The sequence below is a fragment of the Tursiops truncatus genome, chromosome 16, assembly GCF_011762595.2.
Source record: "Tursiops truncatus isolate mTurTru1 chromosome 16, mTurTru1.mat.Y, whole genome shotgun sequence".
Taxonomy (NCBI): Eukaryota; Metazoa; Chordata; class Mammalia; order Artiodactyla; family Delphinidae; genus Tursiops; species Tursiops truncatus.
In genome coordinates, this window is record NC_047049.1 from 26,651,516 (window position 1) to 26,678,321 (window position 26,806).

The following is a 26,806-nucleotide window of genomic DNA, read 5'->3' on the forward strand; positions in this document are numbered from 1 at the left end:
GATTACAACAGCCGCTTGCTCCCACCGGTAAGATTAGGCAAGTAGGACTCCTGCCGATCTCTGAGCGTTAGCAGTAATTTTATTTGCCTTGCCTCTCTCTTTCCTAACAACATGCCTCTCTCCCTGCCAGCTGTCTGCTGAAAAGGCACAGGCTTGTTCCTTGGCCCTAACAATGCAATTACAGCCCCGCAGATCGCACTGTTTGTGCATTAAGTACAGAGCCAAAACGAGGCGAATTGATCGTTTGACTTTTGGAGAAGCCATGTGATCTCTTGGTGCGGGTTATCCGACATGCATCAGCAGGCAATACTGCAGTCAGTTCTTCATGAAAAACTTTCTTCCTTCATCCTACTCTCTCCCAACCTTTCCTTTTTCACTGAGGGAGACAATGACTGGGCTCATCTCATGCTAATCTAGATCAACCCACAAAGACAAACTCAATCTTATTAGCTCCCTGGCTAGATAGAAATGTGAATAGGTTCTAGCATCTTGAAGCACCTCAGTTAGATATATCAGTGGTTCACAACAGTTGAACCACTGCTGCTATCTAAAAAAAGGCTCATAAAGAGTTCACTGAAGGGAAAAAGTTTACAGAAACACCGTAGTTCAAAAGAACTACAGAAAGTTTTAGGTTTTGGCAAATAAAACTGCCTTGGAAAGTCTTTGTTATAAGCTCTGTCTATTCAAGGAGCCATCAAGAAATCAGCACCGAACCTGTGTCCTGCCTTTCTCCACAGATCTGCTCTGCTGGAAGATGCTGGCGGCCAATGTGCAGAATCAATGCCTCTGACTTCAGACTTAAAAACAGTCAGTCTGATCCCCATTCAGGGCAAAAGTTTAACATATTTTGTTAACAGCTTTCAGTTTCTTGTTTCTTTTTCTTGTATGTTTAACAATGAGAGCAGTAGCAAGGAGACTGTTCAAGTATTTACTGTGAATCTAGACTATAATTCATGAAGATTCTCACTGGGGTCCTAACTTTTTTTTTTTAATTAACTTTGCTGAAATGGTTGAAAATGACTTTGAATTTTACCAATTTTAATACAGACCAGGATTCCTATTTACACTTTCCCCTCCAGTGGCATATGCTACTTAGGGTTCCTGAAGCTGATTACACAACAAATGTGCAGTCAATCTGCTGATCCATTTTGGTGCCCCATGTTTGTATTCTTAAATATCATGCACATCTAGAAGGTTATGTATTCTCATATCCTTAATCTGACAAACACACAAACTGTTGTCTATAATGAGGATTCTTGATTCTATTATTACTTCAAAGTGAGCTTGGAAAAGTCACTGTACTAGTATTTCTCAGAACCTCTCTGTAACCCCCATTAACATTCACTAATTAATATAAATATTTAAAGATGGAAGAAAAAACATTACTTCTGAAGTTAATTCCTGCCTCTTTAATACAGCAATAAGCCTAATGTATAAAACATTATACTTCAGTTTTTCCAACCACATCAGCCTCAATGATATGGTTAAATCTTAATATATTCTCCACAAAGCTATTCTTTAGACCCAACAGAGAAGCTTGTGTGCAGAATGGACCATCTGACATGCTACTTGTGGAACAGTATATTAAAGAAGTCTGTTAACACGTAGTTTAAAACTCAAAAGAAACTCTGAACAGCTGAAATGCCTTATAAATAGCACAGACCCAGAGGAAGTGCAAACGTCTGCATTGTGAATTGTAGATCTTAATTACCGACAATGGCTGGTACAGCAAGTAGCACAGGAAAAAAGTGAAACAGTTGCACTGTTCATGGTTGGCAATAATTCTTCAGGAAAATATTTACTATCAATCAGTTATGAGAAAGGGGACTCTGTGCTCGTAAAACAGCACGTTGCTTCTCATACCAGGACCATTTTGCTTCAGCATAATCTGAATTTAAACAGCTTGTTTCCTGCGGATATAATTTTGGAAATAAATAAAACAAGTCTTCTATCAAAATCTGGAGTGAGTGGAAAGGAACATCACATTTTTCTGTCTCAGTTGCAAAAAGATTATTAGTCTAAAGTAAAAAACAATAACAACAAACAACAACAACTACAATACAGAACACATCTACAAAGGACTATGGAAGGGGTTTATTTTCTAAATATAAAGAGGCAGAACTTCTCCGACCTAGGCAGGAATCCAGGCAGATGTGTTCAAAAACAACTCAGTTTTAACTGTATGTGTATGTGTGTGTGTAAGGGTAAATTAGGGAAAATCCTGAAAACAAAAATTTTCAATAATACTTGAAGTCAATAAAAATATAACAAAAATTAATGCTCTTTATTTTTCCAGTAAGCTTTCTTTACCAATTAAAAAACATCATGAAGGTTGACAATTAGGTACAACATGATTATTGATTTTAAAGATTAAGTTGGAGGTCAATAATGACTGTCCATTTAAAGCTACAATAAACACAGAGCTTATCATGTTCCAAACACAAACCTCATGAACTACAGGGCTATAATTAGTAAGAAGGAAGGCTTTGGAAGAAATAAAAAACATCTCAATGCCTCCAGATATTACTTGGATTAAGTTATACTATAAAATGACCCTTCCTCCATTTTTATTTTAAAATATTTTCTTAAGACTCATTCTTCAAGTCAGAGATTCAGAAGATTATTAACCGAGGGCGGCTGTAGTTTGCCTTACAACTTTGTCTTCTTGTATTCTAAAGAGGACTAAGGGTCTCTTTTCATACACCTATTATAAAACATTTATTTTAAGATATCTCTGGCAAAGAAGTCACATACAATATATTATAGGGGTCCAAACATAACAGGATTGCTGTTTTTAAAGGGACTAACTGGTATTAATGTCTTATATAAACAGTTTTCAATAATAAGGTCTTAGACTTTAATTACCATCTCTACCCAAACCAAAGTCACACCTATCAGAATTAGTTGTTTTGAACTAGAGGACCAAAATGGTTGATATCACCATATTATAGCGGCTCTCCATGGAGGTGGACATTCAAGGCCACTTTGGAGCACAATCTGAATCAACAACACATACTTGTACCAAGTTAAAAACCAATGCAGCCATATCAAGTATAGTAGGTGAAACTATCCAGTTAAGGGCTAAAGGTGAAGAGCATGAAATAGGGACAAGCTTACAGACCTACAAAAATAATGGCAAGTCATTACTTTTCAAAGGGCAAGCAATAAATGAGGCCAGTAGAAGCAGCACAGAATCATGAGATACACATAACATATGTAAATAAAAAAGGGAAAATTCTTCCTATTCCTATGTTATTGGCACTTCACTGGAGACTGTTGCAAGAAAGAGAATTTTCAGCTACATGTTTTTATTTGCCATTGACCAACTGATTATTTGGCTCAGATCTGAAGCAATGAACCAGAAGATGAAGATGGGCCAACAAAAGGAATCAGAAAGTTAGGTGGGTTCCTAAACTAGGAAATGATAGAAATCATTATTAAATTAGGGTGTTTAAGGAGATGATGAAAGGATATAGGTGGCAGAATAATGCTAAAATAAGCAAGAATGGGATGAGAGGGTCACCATTTGAGAGCAACGGAAACAGCAGCAATGAGCAAATTTATTTCCTCACTCAAGAGCATAGAAGAAATTATACCATTGTGCCAGATGCCACAAGATTTCTAACCATGCACCGCTAAAGTAGAAGGTAGAGGAAAATATAAAACCATCATACAGACATACACCAACATAGCTATGTAGCTTAGAAATCCTGGCTTACAAAGTATTGAGAAACAAAAGGAACAGATGCTCACTTGGCCAGCTCTCAATGTAACTCATTAAAATCGTCACCCTGTCCTTGGATCGGTGCTCATGCTAAGATTTTACCTTGTTTAGCCAGAAGTCACCCACTTGTGATGAAACTGAGAACAGCATGGCCAAAAAGGAAAAAGATTATTTTCAAAGGCCCAAATTATTGGTCTCCTCAATGTACAAATGCTAGATAAAAAGTAGGGTCAATCAGCACTTGGCTAGTTGTGACTGTATGACTGAAAAATAAATACACGTTAATTTATAATATTCATATTTTGCAGTAAATTATTAAGACATTCTAATTTAAGAACTGAACTGATTAACTCTACCTTTTTTCACTATAACTTTTAATAAATTCTGACATTTCTTACATGGATCATTTCCAATGGTTCTATTTTGTATGATATATTTTCAGTTGATAAAGTATGTCCTTTATCAACTGAAACTACTTCATGTTTTAAGAAATAAAACAAAATAAAAAATATTGCTGCTGGGGCTCCCCTGGTGGCACAGTGGTTGAGAGTCCACCTGCCGATGCAGGGGACACAGGTTCGTGCCCCGGTCCAGGAAGATCCCACATGCCGTGGAGCGGCTGGGCCCATGAGCCATGGCCGCTGAGCCTGCGCGTCCAGAGCCTGTGCTCCGCAACAGGAGAGGCCACAACAGTGAGAGGCCCGCATACCGCAAAAAAAAAAAAAAAAAAAAAAAATTGCTGTTCCTTGATTTTTGTAAACACATGATACCGGCCTGGCTCTAATAATAACAGTAACAGAGACCCTGAGTGTATAGATTAAACAATAGATTAGACAATAGATTAAACTAGTTAAAGTTGGGAATGTTGTAAAAGTGACAAATCCCTGAATAGTTATAAAAGGCAGTAATTTTGCAGATATGCAGAGTAGAAGTCTAGAAACAGAGCCCGTACTGTACTTTTACTTACTCCTGGAATAATTTAAATGGCTGAAATCTAAATTTCGGTCAAAGTTCCTGAGTAATTAGAGATGGAAAACATGAGGCATAGTTGATACAATTATTAGATTGTAAGATCTCTAATACATAAGATTATTTTTGTATTTAGGCTATAGATATGGCACACATTTATACATAAGAAACAAGAAGCTCCATATGTGTGATTAAACATACTTGTCCAGTTAGATCAAGATCACCAAAAGCGGTATTTTTATCAATAGCCGCTCAATAAATAATAGTGATATAATAATTGGATTTTCTATAGCATATTTCACAATCCTACAATGGTGTACTCTATACTTATTACATTTTAAAACCACCACCAAACTTATGAGAATAACTGTATATTTTTTTATATAAATCTTTTTTTTTGGGCCGCGCCACACAGGATCTTTAGTTCCCCGACCGGGGATCGAACCCGTGTCCCCTGCAGTGGAAGCAAGGAGTCTTAACCACTGGACAGCCAGGGAAGTCCCACACAAATCTTATCTGTAATAATCCATAACTAGTGTCAAGCAACAAATGTGAATTAGACTAAAGTGTGACCAGAACACATAATCAAAAAATTCTGCTGCAACTGAAGAGAAAGAAACTCCAACTTGCAATCTGCTTTGCATAAAATGATGCCTCCTACATTCTTTTTAAAAAATCCTATAATAGGAACTTCCCTGGTGGTCCAGCCGTTAAGACTCTGTGCTCCCAATGCAGGGGCCCTGGGTTCAATCCCTGGTTGGGGCACTAGATCCTGCATGCCCAACTAAAGATAAAAAGCTTGTATGGGGCTTCCCTGGTGGTGCAGTGGTCGAGTCTGCCTGCCGATGCAGGGGACACGGGTTCGTGCCCTGGTCCAGGAAGATCCCACATGCTGTGGAGTGGCTAGGCCCGTGAGCCATGGCCGCTAAGCCTGCGCGTCCCGAGCCTGTGCTCCACCAACGGGAGAGGCCACAACAGTGAGAGGCCCGCGTACAGCAAAAAAACAAACAAACAAAAAAAAACAAAACAAAGATCCCACATGCCGCAACTAAGACCCAGCGCAGCCAAATAAATAAAAATAAAATAAATATTTTAAAATCCTATAATAGTCTTTAATAGCAATACTGAGTAAAGATGTCTATAGATAAACCATTATTATCATGTGGTATAATATATATTGATGTGTAATATTACTTACTTTGGCCACACAATTTTCAGTCTTCATAGCAGTGCTTGCTAGACATACTGTCTCTTGATTTAAGCAGAGTCTGGCACAGCTGTTGTAGGTCTGTAAAGAGAATTTTTTGGAAATAGGTTTAAATACTGAAATACTGTCATGTAGTTTTCAAATTCTGCCTATTTCTCAAAATCAGCACACAAATAGATCCTATGTGTAAATACCAGATTTATGGGAGCTGCGGGACAAGGTAGACAGGGGGAAGTAAAGAAAGTGAGAGCCCAGAAGTGCCACTGATGTGCCCATGAACAAGTATGTGAGCAGCAGTGACTTTACTGTATATACGAAAGGTAGGGGTGTCAGTTATTCAAAAATGGGCAAAGGACTTGAACAGAGATTATCCAAGAAGATATGCAAATGGCTAAAAAGCACATGAAAAGATGCTCAACATGACTAATCATGAGAGGAATGCAAATCAAAACTACCATAAGATACCACCTTACACCCATTAGGATGGTTACTATTAAAAAAACAAAACAAAACCAGAAAACAAGTGTTGGTGAAAATGTGGAGAAATTTGAACCCTTGTGCACTGTTAGTGGGAATGTAAAATGGTACAGCCATTGTGGAAAACAGTATAGTGGCGGTTCCTCAAAAGAATTAAAAATAGAATTACCATATGATCCAGCAATTCCAGTTCTGGGTATATACCCAAAAGAACTGAAAACAGAGTCTTGATGAGATACTTGTACATCCATGTTCATAGCAGCATTATCCACAGTAGCTAAAATGTGGAAGCAACCCAAGTGTCCACTGACGGATGAATGGATAAGCATTCATCTGAATGTGGTATATACATACAGTAGAATGGTATTCAGCCTTAAAAAGGAAAGAAGTTCTAACATATACTGCAACATGGATGAAACCTAAGGACGGTATGCTATGTGAAATAAGCCAGTCACAAAAAGACAAACACTGTATGATTCCACTTAGATAGTCAAAACATAAAATAGAATGGTGGCTGCCAGGGGCTGGGAGAAGTGGGGAATAGGGAGTTACTGTTTAATGAGTACAGAGTTTCAGTTTTACAAGACGTTAAGAGTTATGTGGATAGGACTTCCCTGGCGGCGCAGTGGTTAAGAATCCGCCTGCCAATGTAGGGGACATGGGTTCGAGCCCTGGTCCGGGAAAATCCCACATGCCGTGGAGCAACTAAGCCAGTGCGCCACAACTACTGAGCCTGCGCTCTAGAGCCCGTGAGCCACAACTACTGAAGCCCACGTGCCTAGAGCCTGTGCTTGGCAACAAGAGAAGGCACTGCAATGAGAAGCCCACGCACCACAACAGAGTAGCCGCGGCTCGCGGCAACTAGAGAAAAGCCCGCGCGCAGCAACAAAGACCCAATGCAGCCAAAAATAAAATTAAAAAAATTTTTTTAAAAACAGTTATGCGGATGAACGGTGGTGACTATTACACAACAATGTGAATGTATTTAATATCATGAATTGTATGTTTAAGAATAGTTAAGATGGTAAATGTTATGTTACAGGTATTTTACAATTAAAAAAAAAACACTGGTTATAATTTATTGTAATCAAACTTGCCAATATATTAATTAAAATGTTTCCTTTTAGTCTTAAGTTTTTACTGATAGTACATGTAACAGCTCTCAAACAATAGTGCATGTCAGAATCATCTGGGCTTGTTAAAACACAGATCGCTGGGTCCCACCCCCAGAGCTTCTGAGAATCTGCATTTTTAACAAGTCCCCAGCTGATGTTAATGATGCTGGTCTAAGAACACTCTTTGAGAACTATTTTTATAAATATGTGTGTTGAAATTAAAGAGAAAAATCTTAAGATGTGGGCGATCTCTTATAACCAATAATAGGAAAGAATCAAGTTTTTAAAATTCTAGATTTACAGAATAGTTGCAAAAATAGATATGAGTTCCTGTATACCCTTCCCCAGCTTTCCTTTATGTTTTTAAAAATATTTATTTATTTATTATTTTTGTCTGCATCAGGTCTTAGCTGTGGCACACGGGATCTTTTGTTGCAGTGCACAGGCTCCTCTCTAGTTGTGGCACACGGGCTCTGTAGTTGCAGCGCGTGGGCTCTCTAGTTACAGGACGTGGGCTTGCTCAATAGTTGCAGTGCATGGGCTTAGTTGCCCTGCAGCATGTGGGATCTTAGTTCCCCCACCAGGGATCGAACCCGCGTCCCTTGCATTGGAAGCTGGACTCTTAACCACTGGACCACCAGGGAAATCCCCCAGCTTCCCTTTATGTTGATGTCTTACACAACCACAGAACATTTATCAAAACTAAGGAATTAACTTTGGTACAATATAAAGTTAAGAACTTATGAGTTTCACCAGTTTTTCCACTAACATCCTTTCTCTGTTCAGGATCTAATCCAAGATCCCACATTGCATTTAGTTGCTGTGTATCCTTAGTTTCCTCTAACCTGTGACAATTCCTCAGTCTTTGCTTGTCTTTCACGATTCTGACACTTCTGAAGAGTACTGATTAATCTACAGAATGTCCCTTTGTTTGGGTTTGTCTCATGTTTTCTCATGATCAGACTGAGGTTATACATTATTGGGAAGGATACAACAGAGGTGATATGCCCTTCTCAATGCATCAAGTCAAGAGGTATGTTGCTGAGTGTTTCTGGTGATATTAACCTTGACCACTTGCCTAAGGTTGTGCCTGCCAAGATTCTCTATTATAAGCTTATTATTTTTCCTTTAGAAATTACTAAATATATTGTGGGAAATACTTGAAGACTATGCAAATATTTTGCTTCTGCTTCAACTTTTGCCTGCTAATTGTAGCATACTGGTGGATCTTGCCTGTTGTAATTTTTACTGTGGTGTTCTAATGGTGACTTAAATTTCTCTTTCCATCTACATCTATTAATTGGAATTCTTCTTAAGGAAGCGCTATAGTTCTTCCCGTCTGTTTACTTATTCATTTATGTATTTATTTATATTAGCAATGGATGCATAGATATTTTAAGTAATTCATTTTTGGTCAATTATCATTCTTTGGAAAAGAGTAAATAGACAAGAAAATTTAAGAAAATAGAGAAAAATAACATTATAAATTTGGTTTTCCATTTAAACAAGTTAAACTTTTAAAAATTTATCCATTTGTTTTATTCTTATATTGTTTAAGTTGAAATTATTTCAAACACATATTTTAAAAGAATAAACGATCATTTGACATTAGTGTACAGGCACTACTGGGACATGTACTAATACATTCTGGACTCAGGTTCAGTACTTCTTTTGCAACTGCTAATACCACAAACACTCTTCATGTACAGACAACACAATTTTAAAAAAAAGATTTATTTAATTTATTTTTGGCTGTGTTGGGTCTTAGTTGTGGCACACAGGATCTTCGTTGAGGCATGTGGGATCTTTCGTGGTGGCATGCAGGCTCTTCACTGCGGCGTGTGGGCTTCTCTCTAGTCGTGGCGTGTGGGTTTTATTTCTTCTCTAGCTGTGGCACGCAGGCTCCAGGGCAAGTGGGCTCTGTAGTTGTGGCACACGGGTTCCAGAGTGCGTGGGCTCTGTAGTTTACGGCACAGGGGCTCTAGCTGAGGTGCGCGAGCTCAGTAGTGGTGGCGTGCGGGCTTAGTTGCCCCGCGGCATGTGGGATCTTAGTTCCTGGACCAGGGATCAAACCCGCATCCCCTGCATTGGAAGGCAGATTCTCTACCACGAGACCACCAGGGAAGTCCCGACAACACAATTTTTTTTTTAACATCTTTACTGGAGTATAATTGCTTTACAATGGTGTGTTAGTTTCTGTTTTATAATGAAGTGAATCAGCTATACATATACATATATCCCCATATCTCCTCCCTCTTGTGACTCCCTCCCACCCTCCCTATCCCACCCCTCCAGGTGGTCACAAAGCACCGAGCTGATCTCCCTGTGCTATGCAGCTGTTTCCCACTAGCTATGTATTTTACATTTGATAGTACATATAAGTCCATGCCACTCTCTCACTTTGTTCCAGCTTACCCTTCCCCCTCTTCATGTCCTCAAGTCCATTCTCTACGTCTGCGTCTTATTCCTGTCCTGACCCCAGGTTCTTCAGAACCTTTTTTTTTTTTTTTTAAGATTCCATATATATGTGTTAGCATACAGTATTTGTTTTTCTCTTTCTGGCTTATTTCACTCTGTATGACAGACTCTAGGTCCATCCACCTCACTAAAATAACTCAATTTCATTTCTTTTTATGGCTGAGTAATATTCCACTGCATATAGGTGTCACATTTTCTTTATCCATTCATCTGTTGATGGACACTTAGGTTGCTTCCATGTCCTGGCTGTTGTAAATAGTGCTGCAATGAACATTGTGATACATGACTCTTTTTGAATTATGGTTTTCTTTGGGTATATGCCCAGTAGTGGGATTGCTGGGTCATATGATAGTTGTATTTTTAGTTTTTAAGGAACCTCCATACTGTTCTCCAGAGTGGCTCTATCAATTTATATTCCCACCAACAGTGCAAGAGGGTTTCCTTTTCTCCACACCCTCTCCAGAATTTACTGTTTGTAGATTTTTTGATGATGGTCACTCTGACTGGTGTGAGGTGACACCTCATTGTAGTTTTCATTTGCATTTCTCTAATGATTAGTGATGTTGAGCATCCTTTCATGTGTTTGTTGGCAATCTGCATATCTTCTTTGGAGAAATGTCTCTTTAGGTCTTCTGCCCATTTTTGGATTGGGGTGTTTGTTTTTTTGATATTGAGCTGCATGTGCTGCTTATAAATTCTGGAGATTAATCCTTTGTCAGTTGCTTCATTTGCAAATATTTTCTTCCATTCTGAGGGTTGTCTTTTCATCTTGTTTATGGTTTCCTTTGCTGTGCAAAAGCTTTTAAGTTTCATTAGGTCCCATTTGTTTATTTTTGTTTTTATTTCCATTTCTCTAGGAGGTGGGTCAAAAAGGATCTTGCTGTGATTTATGTCATCTGACAACACAATTTTTTTTTTTTTTTTTTTTTTTTGCAGTACGCGGGCCCCTCACTGCTGTGGCCTCTCCCATTGCAGAGCACAGGCTCCGGACGCGCAGGCTCAGCGGCCATGGCTCACGGGCCCAGCCACTCCGCGGCATGTGGGATCCTCCCGGACTCACATGGGGCACGAACCCATGTCCCCTGCATCGGCAGGCGGACTCTCAACCACTGCGCCACCAGGGAAGCCTCTGACAACACAATTTTTAAAAAATGAAACTTAATGTGTTTTTAAGACATTTATGAAGCAATTGATATATACTAAATAAAATAAAACTTTAAGTCAAAGAGTTCTGGTTCCAATAATGGCAGAGATGTTTGTATTAGATTAACCCCGTCTCAGATAACTGACAAACTACGGAAAAAATATTTTAAAATAACAAAGGCACTAGAGGTTGACCCAAAGTAGGCAGAAATTGGCGGGAGATTTGGACTGACTTTGAAAAAGGAGAATCACACTGGGTAAGATCCGTGTTTACGTGCTTTTTCCCTGAGGGTACTCACTAGGCTATTTGGTGCAGGGTGACTAAAATTCAGTTAGAAAGGCACAGCCTATCAGCTTGAGATGTCAGAAGATGGAGTTCAGGGCAGCCATAGTGGCTAGAAATTGAGAAGAAAAATAGAAAAAGACAGGGCAGGGATGAAGCATCAAAACATGCATATAAATTTCCCTCAAATCCATGGCTAACCCTCAAACTACTTACATAAATGGGAGATTCCAAATATTCCAATGGAAAGTAAAAGTTAGAAGACTGAAAGATCTGAGCAGAGACTCCAGCTACTGCCCATGAGGGGAGACAGGTTTTGAATTTGATTCCTACTAAACTAGAGGGGCTTAATAAGCGTCTCAAACTTTCCACTGAAAACTTAGAAAGACCCTGCATTTAGACTAAAGAGTAAGTCTTCAGGACTAAGGGATGTGCCTCAGGACTAAGGTCAAAACCAAAACACACCTGCCCTAACAAACATAAACCAAGACTGTATGAAGTCACAGTGGTCAGCCAGTAAGATAATCAGAGGAAGATAAAAGAAACCAGTCTCCACAATGTATTGTTTATAATGTTCACTATACAATCAAAAACACTAGACATGAGAAGAAAATAAATGGGACCCATAGTAAAGAGAAAAAGAAATCAATAGAAAATGACCCCAAGATGATCTAGTTATGGGAATCAGTACATAAAGGCTCTATAGAAGCTATAACAAATATGTTCAACAACTTAAAGAAAGATACAATCACAATGAGTAAACAGATGGAAATTTTCACCCTTAAAATAAAAAACTAAAATGAACCAAACAAATTCTAGAAATTAAAAATTTACGGGATGGACTTAAAAGCAGGTTGGAGATGCCAGAAGAAAAGGCCAATGAACTTCAGAGACAGATTCAACTGAAATAATCTGAAGAACAGAAAGAGTAAAAGAAAAAAGAACAGAGTCTCAGCCACCTGTGGGACAATTTTCAATGCTCTAACATTGTGTAATTGGAGACCCAGAAGAGAGGCAAGAATGAGGCACAAAAAGGTTATAAAAATAGTGACCAAATATTTCTAAAATTTGGTGAAAACCATTGGCTTATTGATCTAAAATAAGCAAACCCCAGAAGATTAATACAAAAAACCCCAAAATCAGAAAACAAGACCTAGGCCCAACACAGTCAAAACTGCTGAAAACCAATAACCAAGACAAAACTTTAAATGCAGCCAAAGAAAAAAGGGATGCTGCATACATGGGAGTAACAATATAAATAATGGCAGGTTTTTCACCATAAACAATGAAGGTTAGAAGACAAGGGAACACTATTTTTTTTTTTTGGCTGCACCTCGCAGCTTGTGGGATCTTAGTTCTCCGACCAGGAACTGAACTGGGCCCTTGGCAGTGAAAGTGCCAAGTCCTAACCACTGCACCACCACGGAATTCCCTGGGGAACATGATTTTTTTAAGTGCTAAAAGGAATACACTCAAACCAGGTTTCTTACCATTAGAAAAGAGAATTACAAATATGTAGAGGGAGAAATCTAAAACAAACTCTGTGTCACTGTATTGGAACTGGAGGTATCAGTGTGAACTCATGGTTTTCAAAATATATAATATAGATGTAAAATAAAAGTTAATGCTTAAATCTTGGCTTCTAAATATCATTCTTCACTAAAAGGAACCAGAGTTCCCTGGAGAAATGGTTGATTCAAGGATTGGACAGGGTAAATACAAGATGAACCTGGAAACACTGAAGGAATGTTGGACATACATCAGAGGAGCATAGATGCAGCCTAAATGGGCTCTCTCACTGGCCCAAAATGGAAGAGTATTAAAATAAAATAAAATATATTAATAGTTCACAATCTGTTGAATAAGACACATTTCTTGAAAGACACAAATTACCAAAACTGACACAATAAGAAATAGAAAATCTAGACGGCTCTATATCTATTAAAGAAGTCGAAATTATTAAAAACCACTCCACATAAATTTTAAAAAAATCTTCGCACAAAGAAAACTTCTGGCCCAGACAGTTTCACTGGTGAATTCTATTAAATATTAAGGAAGAAGAACATCAGGATCATATACAAACACTTTTAGAAAATGGAGGAGGAAGGAAAGACTTCCCAACTCATTTTATAAGGCCAGCATAACCCTGACACCAAAACATGACAGACATTTGAAAAAAAACTACAGACCAATACCCCTCATGAACACAGACACAAAACTTCTTAATAAAGTCAATTAATGTAATTCTCCATATTAATAGAATGGGGAGGTGAATTTGACAAAATTAAACACCCATTCATGATTTAAAAAAAAAAAGACCTCAGCAAGGTAGGAATAAAAGGGAACTTCTTCAATCCCATAAAGGGCATCTAAAAAATTTCAACTAACATCATATTTAATGGCAAAAGACGTAATACTCCCTCTCAACTGGGAACAAGGCGAAGATGTCCTCTTACCACATTTATTTAACATTATAGGGAGGCCTTAGCCATTCAAATAAAGCAAGAAAAAGAACAAAAGGCAAATAGGTTGGAAAAGAAAAAATAAAATTTTCTTTATTCACAAATTATAGTAAACAAGGTCAACAGTCAAACACCAATTGCATTTATATAATATAGCAACAGGGAATGAGAAAGGTTTACAATAGCATTGACAAACATTAAATACTTAGGAATAAATCTAACAAACTATGTGTAAGAAATGTACACTGAAAACTAAAAAACATTGCTTAGAAAAATTTAAAAAGACAAACGGAGATACAGACCCTGTCTGCACACTGGAAGACTCAATATTATTATTATTTTTATTTTTTGCGATATGCAGGCCTCTCACTGTTGTGGCCTCTCCCATTGCGGAGCAACAGGCTCCGGACGCACAGGCTCAGCGTCCATGGCTCACGGGCCCAGCCACTCCGCGGCATGTGGGATCTTCCCGGACCGGGGCACGAACCCGTGTCCCCTGCATCGGCAGGCGGACTCTCAACCACTGCGCCACCAGGGAAGCCCGACTCAACATTATTGAGAGGTTAATTCTACTCAAATGAATATATAGTTTCAAAAAAATCCAAATCAACACCCCACAGACTTCTAATAGAAATTCTAACTTGATTCTAAAATTTACATAGAAGTGTAAAAGTACCTAGAATAGCCAAAACAATATTAAAAATTAAAATGTGGAGGACTCACATTACCTGATTTCAAGAATTATTAAAATTACAACAATCAAGACAGTGTAATATTTGGTGCAAGGATAGACACCTCTAAAAAAAATAGAGGACTTTGAGCTCATCTTCTATGTCATGCAGGGACATGAAGTAGGAGTTGGTCAGTGCCTCAGACACTGTTACCCTTTGCTCTGCATACAGCAGCAAGCAGCCTCTTTTCCAGGAGGTTCAGAAATAGACTACACTTGTACAGCCAACTGATTTTTGACAAAGGCACCCATGTAATTCAATGGAGGAAAGGAAAGCCTTTTCAACGATGGTTCCAAAACAACTGAATAAAAAAGTATGGGGATTGTACAACACAGAGAAGATAGCCAATATTTTAAAATAACTATAAATGTAGTATAACCTTTAGAAACTGTGAATCACTATACTGTACACCTGTAACATATGATACATCAACTATACTTCAATAAAAAATATAAATAATAAATGAGCAAACAAATACTAGCCAACCAAACAATCAGAAAATAAGCACAATAAAATGTTAACAATAAACTGCAGGAAAAAATAAATAAACTATCTTAAAAATTTTCAGTCAAAAAAAAGCATGGGGAAAATAATGAGCCCCAAACTCTACTTCACAGTACACTTAAGAATTAATTTGAAATGGATCAGACTTCAAGGTAAAAGCTAAAACTTATAAAGCTTCTATCACTAGAACAAAACCTAGAATATCTTCATAATCATGGGGTAAGGGTTGATTGACTGGACTTCATTCAAAAATTAGAAACTTTTCATCAAAACACACCATGAATAAACAGGCAAGATACAGACTGTGAGAACACATATCTGACAGAGGACTATCTAGAAATCAATAATAAAGAAGACAATGCAATTTTTTAATGGCAAAAAACCAGATACTTCGCAAAAGAAAATATGTGAATAGTCAAAAAGCACATGAAAAAGTATTTAACACATGCTCACCAAAAAAGCTTAAAGAGCATTCATAGCAACTTCATTTATAAAAACGGAAATAGCTCAAGTGTCCATCAAAAGAATGGAAAACAAACTGTAGTATATTTATTCAATGGAATTTACTGTACAATAAAAGAGAATAAACCACTGATAAACACAAAAGTATAGATGAACCTCATAAGCATTATGCTGAGTGACAGTGAGACCCCCAACATGGATGATTCTATTACATAAAATTCAAGAAAGGCGAAACTAGTCTATGACAGGAAGCTGATCAATGTTTGATTCATTTGGGTGGGGAAACTGGGAAGGAGAACAAGGGAACTTTCTTGGGTAATGAAAATGTCCTATAGCTTGATTGGGGTGGTGGTTACACAATTGTAAAGACATCAAAAATTTATTGATTATGCAATTAATATCTATATAATTTACTGTATGAAAACTTTATTTCAATGAAAATATAAAAGTCTGCAGTTAATATTTAGGGGATAAAGTATTAGAGGTCTGTCCAGTTAATTAATAAAAATGTTATTTTATTTTTCTGAATAAAATAGTCATGGCAGGTAGAAAACTAATTTTTCCTCCAAAATTCCTTTTCCCCTCAGAAATGAGTATAACACACTCAGGGGAACATTAGGGAACCTGCAGGAGTTTCTAGAGTAAGGATATATATAGGTTTTTATTTTCTAGACATTCCATCTGTAAAATGGGTATATGATCTTCTTCTTCCCCAAAGGAAGTCACCTAGATTAGTAAACCAAAACTGATCACAGTCCTTAGACCACTCTGAAATAAAAAAGCTTTCTAAAGAATCAAATATTTTACATTCAGTATTTTACTATTATAAGACTCCTTCCAGCTAAATAAACTAGTGAGTATAAGAGCCACAGGCAAGATAGGTTCTGTACCCAGGCAACATCTGAAAAGGTAGCTTCATTGCTAAACCAGAGACAGAGAGTTTTGTGTTAGAGTACTTTAATATGTTTTTATATTGCATATAAAGCACATAAGCATAAACCAGTAAGATGCCTTGCTGAAAACTACCTTCTTTGTGAAAGCAGGCTGTAATTCTGAACAAGTTTTCAATTTTCACACTGCTGCTAGGGTAAAACATTTTAAAGAGTTTAATTTTTTACAATGGATTCAATGACATAGGATTATCTAACAAAGTAATGGCTAATCAATAGAAGGTTTAGTTGTCAGGTGAAACATATAACACACTAAAAGGGATTGATTGCCAGACTTCTCCTTATTTACTAGAAGGTATATATTTAAAATGACACAAACTTGTTACCAGGCTGCATTCTTTTAACCTTGCAAAAAGCTGCTTAAGAAATCTGTTCAGCAGCCGTATAGCAAAACAAGATACAGTTATAATGAAAATGGTTAGTAATTAGGGGGTGGGGAGGGGTACACAGGGACCTTCAGATTTTATATATATATATAAAATAAAAACATCAAATCAAGTCCCCAGTAGGAATGTGGGATAGAAAAAGCAAACTAAAAAGTGACATCTAGGGAAGGTGGAACTGGGCTTTAAAAAATGCCACAATGATGCTACCAAATCTCATTCAGTAGATGCAAAGTTGTATCTGATCTCATTCCATGTTGCTCATAGGGCAGATTTTTTAAGGATTCACACAACTGGATACAATAGCCCCTCCCACCTTTTTAACGGTACAACCAGATTAAGCACTGAACACAAAATAAATTAGGCCCATATGGACTTCAACCAACATATGAGCTGTTTCCTTTATAATTTATTCACAATATCTCAAGTCTCTATATGAAAATACACTTTTTACGGTCATTACAACCCATGAGTTCAATAATATTTTTTCTACTAAGTCAGCGATTACACAATTTATCAAAGAATGATTACACTGAAATAAAAATAAAACAAAACACCAACCCCCTATACAGTCTTCCTTCCTCAAAGTAATTTTAAGAAAGCTGGTTATTAAATTGCTTGTTTTTGAAGAAGGGTTTTTGTAGCTAGACACAAATTGCAAAAACCATTTTTTTAAAAAAAGTTATTAGACTCTGAAGGATTCAGCCAAAATGGGAAGTTAAATAAACAAATCACTTCATCAGACTTGGAAAGATCATTTTTGTCTTACTTAAGGGACCTACATTAATTACCTTCAAGGTCTTTTTTATGGACTATTTAAAATAAGTACAATTTATTTATTTCAAATGAGGTGCTTCTTCCAAAGTATTAAATAATGTCTACAAATGCAAAAGCATTTTTATAAATAGGTAATTAAAACAGATGACTAAAATTAAGTCAAGCTGCAAAACATTATCCACGATGCACTACGGTTTGTTTTTTTTTTAATAAACATTTCAGGCAATTTTTTTCCATCCAAAGCCCAAAGCACTTCAGGAAAAAAAAAAGAGGTAGGAAGTTTCTTAGGGGGAAAAAACACACATATATAATGAAATAATGCCAAATCCCAAACTAAAGTATTTACAAGATAGTCCCTGAAGCATAGTTTGTCATATTGCAATTACACCTTGCCTACTGCCAAGACAAAGTGCTTACTATTGCCACTAGGGGGAGAAATGTCTTAACACAAAGCAAAGGCAGATAGGGAATGGATTTTCTTGAGCAATTATCAGAACAAAGCTCCCTTGGCTGTGTGTACCTTCTAATTACTCAATACAATTAAAATGACTAACCTAAAACAAATAGGAAAAAAAACCTGTCTGCCTGATATCAGAGACTTCATTAAACCTTCCCCCCTCATCAATCAAATCAGAAAGAAGGGAATGCCATTATATACAAACATTACAGAGCTATCAAAGGAAGTAAAATTCAGTGAGTTTCTCTCCCTTTTTTTTTTTTAAAGGAAGAAAAGAAGTGGCTCTCTTGAAAAAAGAAATGTCGTGGTATTTACCCATCTGGATGCTGCTTGAAAACAAATTGTCCTCCAAAGAGCACAAATACAGTACGTTTTCTCTCAGTTCACTGGCTTATGAATGACTTTTTGTTGCTGCTGTTTTGTTAATACACACGATAATGTCATTTTCTGTGTCAGTGATGTGGTTGTTCCTCCTACTCAGCCAACTGTATAAAGGAGCTATGCCAATCAGACCTCCATGCTTACGCTGGGTTGTTTTAACTTTAAGTTCTTCACCGCTGTTTTTTGTGCATCTACTCTAAGGTAATGTTTAGAACAACATAGGAATTTGGGGGAGAGGTAGGGGAAGGTGGTAGGAAAGGAAAACAGCTACTTATTCCTTCTAAAAGGCTTATGTAGTTCCTTTTATAAGGCCCAGTCATTAACAGAAGATGACAACAGAGTCATTTTTCTTTCAGCTGACAATTGTGACATTTTTCCAGCAGCATGCAAGGTGTTGAAAACCTAGCAGCTGTTACCTCCTGGGATGAAGATACTTTTTTATCCTCCCTTGACAGTTTAACTCAGTGGGTCAGCACCTTTAAAGACTGCAAAGTATCCTTGAAGAGGATGGAAGCTTGAATTACTGCTCCCTCCCTAATCAATGTAAACCCTCACTGCAGGTGAAGTCTCCATCTATAGAGGTGCATGGGGGAGGAAAATGTAATGCCCTGAGCCAGATGGTTTTTATCTTGTTTTTAAAGAATAAAGGAACAAGCTAACAAGGGAGACAGCTACTTTGTTAGCTTCTTGGCCTCTCTCATGGCTTTGCATCCCCAGGGTTCCAGCTACACAAGAGAAAGAATACAGAAAAACGTAAACACTTAAAGAAATATAACTAGAGGGCTGGCATCATGCTGCTTTCAAAGAGTTGAGAGAGCACTACTCAATGCTTTATTTATCATTACCCACGTTCTCAGGATGGTAAGTGGACACATACACAAAGGGAATGGGGGATGGGGGAAGGATTAGACAGAGGTCACAATTTACTCAATTACAGAGAAAGGCAGGGTTGACAGATCCTATTAGCACCAATGTGAAGCAAAGAAGGAGTTGCATGTTGTAAGGTTATGTTTTCAAAAAGTAATGAGTACTTTCATGTATCCTCCCAGGCCTTTGCCCTTGTTTGCAGATATGAATAAAAGCTATGAACACATTTGCTATGGTTTTCTTGGCTTCACATTCTAGGAATAAAAGTAAAAAGAAAACTGTAGCTACTTTGTACGTCCTTTAAATAAATGTTTACACTTAATGCCAAGATGTCAGAAGATTATTCAAAAGCTTAGAAAATTTAAAGAATACATTGCATTTCTTTCCCCTGCCCTGAACTCTACTGCCTTCTGATGTTGGAAATGAAATGGAAAAGCAGGTATACAAAATGACTTGGTGACACAGGGAGTAATGTCTCGTGACTTTCTCCTTCAATAGTTTCTTTTTCTGCTAAGGTCTTTGTCAAGTTTTGGAATTATGGTTATGGTAACCTCATAATACAAGTCAGGGAGTGTTCTTTCCTTCTCTATTTTCTATTTTGGTGTTATTTATTCCTTAAACGTTTGATAGAGTTCACCAGGAAACCATATGGGCCTTTTGATAATTCAATTTTTTTAATAGACATATGGCTATTCAAATTTTGTTTCACCTTGTTTTGGTTTCAGTAAGTTGTGTTTTTCAAGGAATTCGTCCATATCATGGAAGAAGCCAAATTTTTGGCTTAAAGTTATTTGTAATATTCCCTTTTACCCTTTTAATGTCTGTAAGAACTGTAATGATAATACTTCTTTCAGCTCCTCCAGTAGTTAAATAACTCCAAGTTTTAACAGGCAGTGGTCATATCCTATCAACAATGGTAAAACTATACTTTAGAATAATATATATAAGCTCTAAAATTAGTTTAAAACAACACTAAATTTATTAGAACATAACTTAGCATTTTAAAATCAGTGGTGAAAGAGTTCCTGAAACCCCATTAGAAATAGTCTGCAAAAGAATCTCAAGGGACTGGCCCACATGATGCAAATCCTACTTACATCAACACTAGGTAAAAGGCAGCTTTGACATCTTTTTATCTATAATAACTTGACTAAAGGTGGGGTGGGGGGAGCAAATGGCACTTCATTATTGTCATATGCATTAGTGAAAAGAGGGAGTTTAGACAGCTTATATATTACATCCTACATTAAAAAACTTGGCGGTGGCGTAATCAAGTTCAGGGCAATCCTGGACAGCTGCCCTGTGACCCGCTTCTATTGACCCCTGCTATTCATCACTCATCCCTAAGACTGAGAGGGCAAGCTCCTAGGGAGTGACCACCACAATAGGCAGACACAAGCCAACAGTAATCTGGTTCGAGCAAAAAACCAGATGGCACTGCAATAAATTTACAAATCTGCATTCATGGGGCTGTTAAAACACCCAGAAGCTAAAAGACTCCGAGTGCCCCAGGAGGATCTCCTACTTCCCCATTTCTAAAGGCCATTTCTCTTTCCAAGAACATTGAGTTCATGCTCTTCACAAAGAGAATGGAGATAAAACCCTTTACAAAGAAAGGAGGGGGAAAAGCCTCATGACCTAATTAATCTCCAGAGCTTGGATCTCAACACTGAATGACAGATATTAGAAAAATCAGTTTGGAGCACTAGGAGGACAAACAAAACAAACCCCAAAACGGTTGTTATATTAAAGCAGAGGGGGTAAAGAGAACCTGCTAAAAAAGCAATGAAAAAAACAACATTATTTCAAATACTGCACACAACAGATCTTGCAAGTATAAAATGATTCAATAATGTATGCATTTATTTTTTAAATGAATCAGATTAGTCCCATGTGTGACCTGCTGGTCCATCTGTATGTGCTGGACTTAATAGGCACGATTCTCTCTCTTGCTTCGGTTTGAAGTATGAGAGAGATAAATTTAGTTTAATTTTCAACAGATCAGCCTATCCATTTTCCAAATGGACCATCTGGATCAGCCTATTAAAATTAATTTATAACTTTGCAGAGTGAAAATTCGTTTGTTAGCTTAAATAAAGTTGCCAAAACTTTTTGTCATGTCATTGTTTTCTGACAGTTGTTTCTGTATAGTGGGGCAGAGTGTTTCCACCTCCAAATTTATCTTAATTCAATTTTGTCCTATATATTTAGATTTATAGATCAGGTGTTTATCTCCAAATAGTTAAAGCTCTAACTGAACAATATCAATCCCTGATCTTTTGGCTATTTAACAAAGCTTCCTGAACTGATTCAATTCTACTTACCACACAATTATTTTTATAAAAGAAATTTTGCCCATCCAAAAATGTTTTAACATATAGTAAATAAAAAAGTAAATAAAAAATGAGTGTCACAATTTCAACTACTTTTCCCCTAAATTAACACTGTCTACAACCTACAGAGTTAGAAGGCAGAAGTAGAAATGCTTTGGCAACACTGAGATCTGGGTTTCAAATCACTGACTTGCTAAATAAACAAGTCATTGAATCTCTCTCAGCCTCCATTTTCTTCATCTATAAAATGGAAATCATACCTAGCAACTTTACGGGGTTATTGTGAGAGTGAAGTAAAATAAGTATCAGGTTCATGGTAGGTGCTCAACAAATATTTAATCTATTCTCCTTTTTCTTAGAATAATGACATAAATGCAAGTAAAATAATTTTTACTACTGCTGGCAATACTGTAAGAACTTGTTTTTGTTGCCAGTGAGGGATGGAAGATGTTAGAGGTTGCTACAGGCAGTGAGAAGAGCCAATATTTTGACCAAATGTTTTTGAACATTTTAATTTTTAAAAACAGAGCACCATGGAATTGAACTTTCAAAGAAAAAGTTTGAGGAGTGGGGGCACCGTGGTGAGTAAAAATTATTTTAAAGTTGTCATTAATAACGGCCTTTACTTCTAGAAAAAGCAAACAAATATTGCTTAGACTAAGAGGAGCTAACTTCATCATAGGTAGATCCCTTTTGATTATTATTTTTTTTTAGTGTATGAAAAATCTTAATAGAAAAGTAAGGTTTAAAGAGAACTATTCTACTACCTGCACTTAAGATGCACTTCAGGTTATTTTTCCTAAACAAGAAACTTTTTCTTTGATTTTGTTTTCACTACACATAAACAATTGACTGCCCTGTACTTGTATACCTAGGATATTTTTTAAATGATTGGGAAAACAATGTAACTGACTGAAATTGATGGCTAGAGCCAGACCAACTTCAGAGTACTCTTAATTTAAGCTCCAGTACTTAACGAATGGCAAATTGAGGGTTTCCTGTCTTTTATTTTGTTGTTGGTAGCTTTTTAAGTAAGACTGAATTTCATACCTGTCTAAGTGAATTCTTCTCTGGTATTATCTTCCTAGGGGGTTCGCCATTATTACAGTCTTCTCTCTCTGAGGAATTCTGTGAAAGAAAGTAAGCTTTAATTCAGTTCTCATTATCTTCAATCTTATTCTGTGGGAGTAAACTGAATTACATTTTTAATTCTGTAAGCTAGAATACCGTGTATATTTATGCATTTGTTCATTTGAAGATTTATATACATACAGACATACACTTATGTAAAGGAAAACATATGCCCATGTATATAAATAAATATATGTAGGGATCTAGGTGGAAAAGTATTTCATCTATATTTAAGCACTGCCTAGCAGATCATGTTCATTATAAGTCCAGTTTATTGTTCTTTGGCACTGGACACAAGAAAGCTCCAGTCTATACTTAGCTGATAACAACTTAAACCAGGATTATTGCCTTCTCTTTTAAATAATTAGTTTTAAACCATACTAAATGTTTGGTCCAAGTTCTTATGTCTGGATCCTAAAAACAATTAGTTATTTCTCTTCCTCTTTTCTCTGATTTGATTTTCTTTTCTTTATTAAAAAGAGCATAGTGCTTAGTTAGCTCAAAGCAATAAAATTTATCAGTAGTTTAAGATTAGAGTCCACTCTTGCCATTATCACTTCAAATAGCAGCTAGAAGGCCCTAAAACATCAGTGAGATTTTTAAATACTTAAAAAGAGGGAAATAAACAATTCAACTGCAAGCGAGTTCAGAGTTCTAAATATCAACAGAGTAAAAGCCAACCCACAAAATGGGAAAAAATTTTGCAAATCATTTACTGATAAAGGATTAACATCCAGAATATAGAGAGAAGTTGTAAAAACTCAGCAACAAAAAAACAGAACCTGATTAAAAAATGGGCAAAGGACTTGAATAGACATTTATCGAAGAAGATATACAAATGACCACCAAGCACATGAAAGGATGGTCAACATCACTAATCATTTCAGAAATGAACAGCAGAACTACAAGGTACTTCACATTCATTAGGTAGGCTACTATCAAAAACAAAAAACAGAAAATAACAGGCATTGATGAGGATGCTGAGAAATTGTAACCCTTGTGCACCTTTGGTGGGAATGTAAAATGGTACATCAGCTATGGGAAACAGTATGATTCCTCAAAGAATTAAAAAAGGAATTACTATATGATCCAACAATTCCAATTCTGGGTACATACTCAAAAAAACTGAAAGCAGAGTTTCAAAGAGATTTTTTTTTCTTTTTGCGATACGCGGGCCTCTCACTGTTGTGGCCTCTCCCGTTGCGGAGCACAGGCTCCGGACGCGCAGGCTCAGCGGCCATGGCCCACAGGCCTAGCCATTCCGCGGCATGTGGGATCTTCCCGGACCGGGGCACAAACCCGCGTCCCCTGCATCGGCAGGCGGACTCTCAACCTCTGTGCCACCAGGGAAGCCCTCAAAGAGATATTTTTATGTCTGTGTTCATAGCAGCATTATCCACAACAGCGAAAACGTGTAAGCAACCCAAGTGTACACTGAGGGATGAATGGATAGGCAAAATGTGGTATATACATTCAATGGAATAATCTTCAGCCTTAAAAAGGAAGGATATTCTGACACAAACCACGACATGGATGAACCTTGAAGACATTATGCTAAGTGAAATAAGCCAGTCACAAAAAGATAAATGCATTATGATTCCACTTATATAAGACACTTAGAGTGGTCAAAATCATAGAGACAGAAAGTAGAATGTTGGTTACCAGGGGCTGGGAAAAGGGAGGAATGGGGAGTTATTGTTTAATGGGTAGAGTGTTGCAGTTTTACGAGATGAAAAGAGTTATGGAGATGGATGGGGGTGATGGTTGCACAACATTATGAATGTATTTAATACCACTGAACTATACAATTTAAAATGTTAAAGGTGATAAATTTTATGTTATGTGTATTTTATCACATTAAAAAATAATTTTAAAAAATCTGGTAACACATGTAAATCACTCTCCGCAAGATAAAATACAGAAAATCCAAGTACACATTATTTGGGCTCTATTTTCCACAATTACATGTGTAATGTTAACATTTTAGAATTTGCAGCTGATTTACTCATTACATTACATATATTCATCACATTCTAACTGAGGAGTTACTTTTAGATCCAGAAATTATATCCAACATATGAGTTTATCTGAAAAACTTCATCCAAGTATGAAATCATTATTAGAATATAGGATCATAACAGTGTTTTAAATTTAGGTATTATGAATTTTTTGCTTTGTATCAAATATTATATTTTGAAAGATATTAAAGGATAAATAGCATACATATAGTATCAAAAGGCCCTCTGTGGCTAACATCTGTGTGCCTTGTGTGTCACCTTGACAGGCCAGTACATTAAGGTCCTTTTGGGCAGAAATTTTTTATGAGGTTTAACTTGATAATTTTACATTTGTAATGATCACTTTAAAGGTCAATTTTAGGGACAAAGAAGAAGAAAAAATGCTATGTTACAAGCAAGGGATAGAGGCTCAATAACTTTAGAATTCTGCTTTTACTCTCTGTTTTGGGGAAAAAAGGAACGTAGACTATCTACAAAAAAATGAAGGAGAGATATAGTTGAGTTAATGACTATAAAGCATCCCAGGGAATTCCCTGGCGGTCCAGTGGTTGGGACGCCATGCTTTCACTGCTGAGGGCCCAGGTTCCATCCCCGGTAGGGGAATTAGGAAGCCATGTGGTGTGGCCAAAAAAATTTAAAAATAAAAATAAACTAAAGTAAAATAAAATAAAGCATTCCAGATAAGGAAACTAGCAATATACGCCATTATAAGAGAATCAAAGGAAGGGAAAGGTCAACATTAAACCCATAAAATCAATTGTATATTTAACTTTTCTTAAAAAAAAAAAAGTACAGATCAAATGTTTTACATGCTAAAATTAAATGTCTTATATAATAAAAACTTAAGCCAATATTCAATTTTAACTGTATCCAATTAAGCCAGTATTCAATTTTAAACTTATAATTTGCAAGTAACTATTTCCCAGACCATGAAGTTCTACACCCTCCTTTAAATAAAATACCATTTCAGATCACCTAAACCTGTTTAATTAAATGTAAGGTCCTATATTTCAAAATTAATTGTTTTTTGAAAATGTCATTATAATAAAGTTGGAAGCCTAATTACTTTTTGGTGGAAGTTTTTTATACTGAACACATTATAAATCACATTTTTACTCTACAGGTGCTTCGGATGGAACAAAATTGACGGCAAACTCTCTATACTAAATTACATAGTGAAAAACAGTGATCTGAACCTAAGAGGATGAGTAGTGGCTATCTAGCCCACATCAATAATTTTTTTCCTTCTGACCCTCTATTTTATCTGATTTAGATAGTAAACTATTGAGTGGGTATTATAAGAATGTATAAGGTATTAAAAGATGAAGGGAGCTAAAGGATAATTACTACCTGAGAGCAGAACATAGAGCTGTAGAGGAGCTCCTTTCCCTTCTCCACCCCATCAGGGCAAAGGATATATATATTATATATTGTGTTGTTTTTTTTTTTTTAAAGTAACTCAACATTAACAAAAAGGAAAAAGAGAAAAACATTGTTATAACTAGTTCTTTTTTGACAGATTAACCCAGCATTTTTTACTTTTTTCCCAACTTCTTTCTACTCATTTTTTACTTTTACTGGACCATCCACCATGAGAAACAAATCAATACAAAAAATTCAACCCTCTTGCATAAAATAGGAGCAGGGACATTAAACAGTCATGATATCAGGAGCAAGGAGTAAGGTACCCTACTAATAGTGAAGAGGAGAGCCAGAAAGCCAGTGAATAAGGAAGTAATAGCTCTACAGTCGAGGGTGGCCGGGAATGATGAAATAGCTGTGTATACCTAACAGTCACCTCAACTGGCTCTCAAAGCCTGTGATCTCCAACATCACCCAGGAGAGCTCAGTAGCACAGATATTCCTTGTATCTTTTAACTATGATGCATCCCAATAAGCAATGTTCACAACTGTCCTGGGTCATCAAGCTACATTATGTCCAGTAAGTTCTATT

At 36.7% G+C, this 26,806-nt stretch overlaps 1 protein-coding gene across 22 annotated transcripts in view; it reads right to left on the reverse strand.

The window, feature by feature from the left end:
- The window catches only part of BTRC (beta-transducin repeat containing E3 ubiquitin protein ligase), a 184,128-nt gene that overhangs the window by 63,122 nt on the left and 94,200 nt on the right, over positions 1-26,806 (reverse strand). For 12 of the 22 annotated variants that reach the window (XR_004522406.2, XM_019939839.3, XM_033841427.2 and 9 more), the window contains 2 exons: positions 22,754-22,831; positions 5,892-5,981 (listed from right to left, as the gene is read on the reverse strand). Coding sequence is in view for 21 of the 22 variants with exons in the window: in XM_019939839.3 (XP_019795398.1) it covers positions 5,892-5,981; positions 22,754-22,831 (168 nt within the window). In the remaining variant the exon portion in view is untranslated. The remainder of the gene's footprint in view (positions 1-5,891; positions 5,982-22,753; positions 22,832-26,806) is intronic. The other 10 variants (XM_073794056.1, XM_019939841.3, XM_033841429.2 and 7 more) reach the window with 1 other exon arrangement.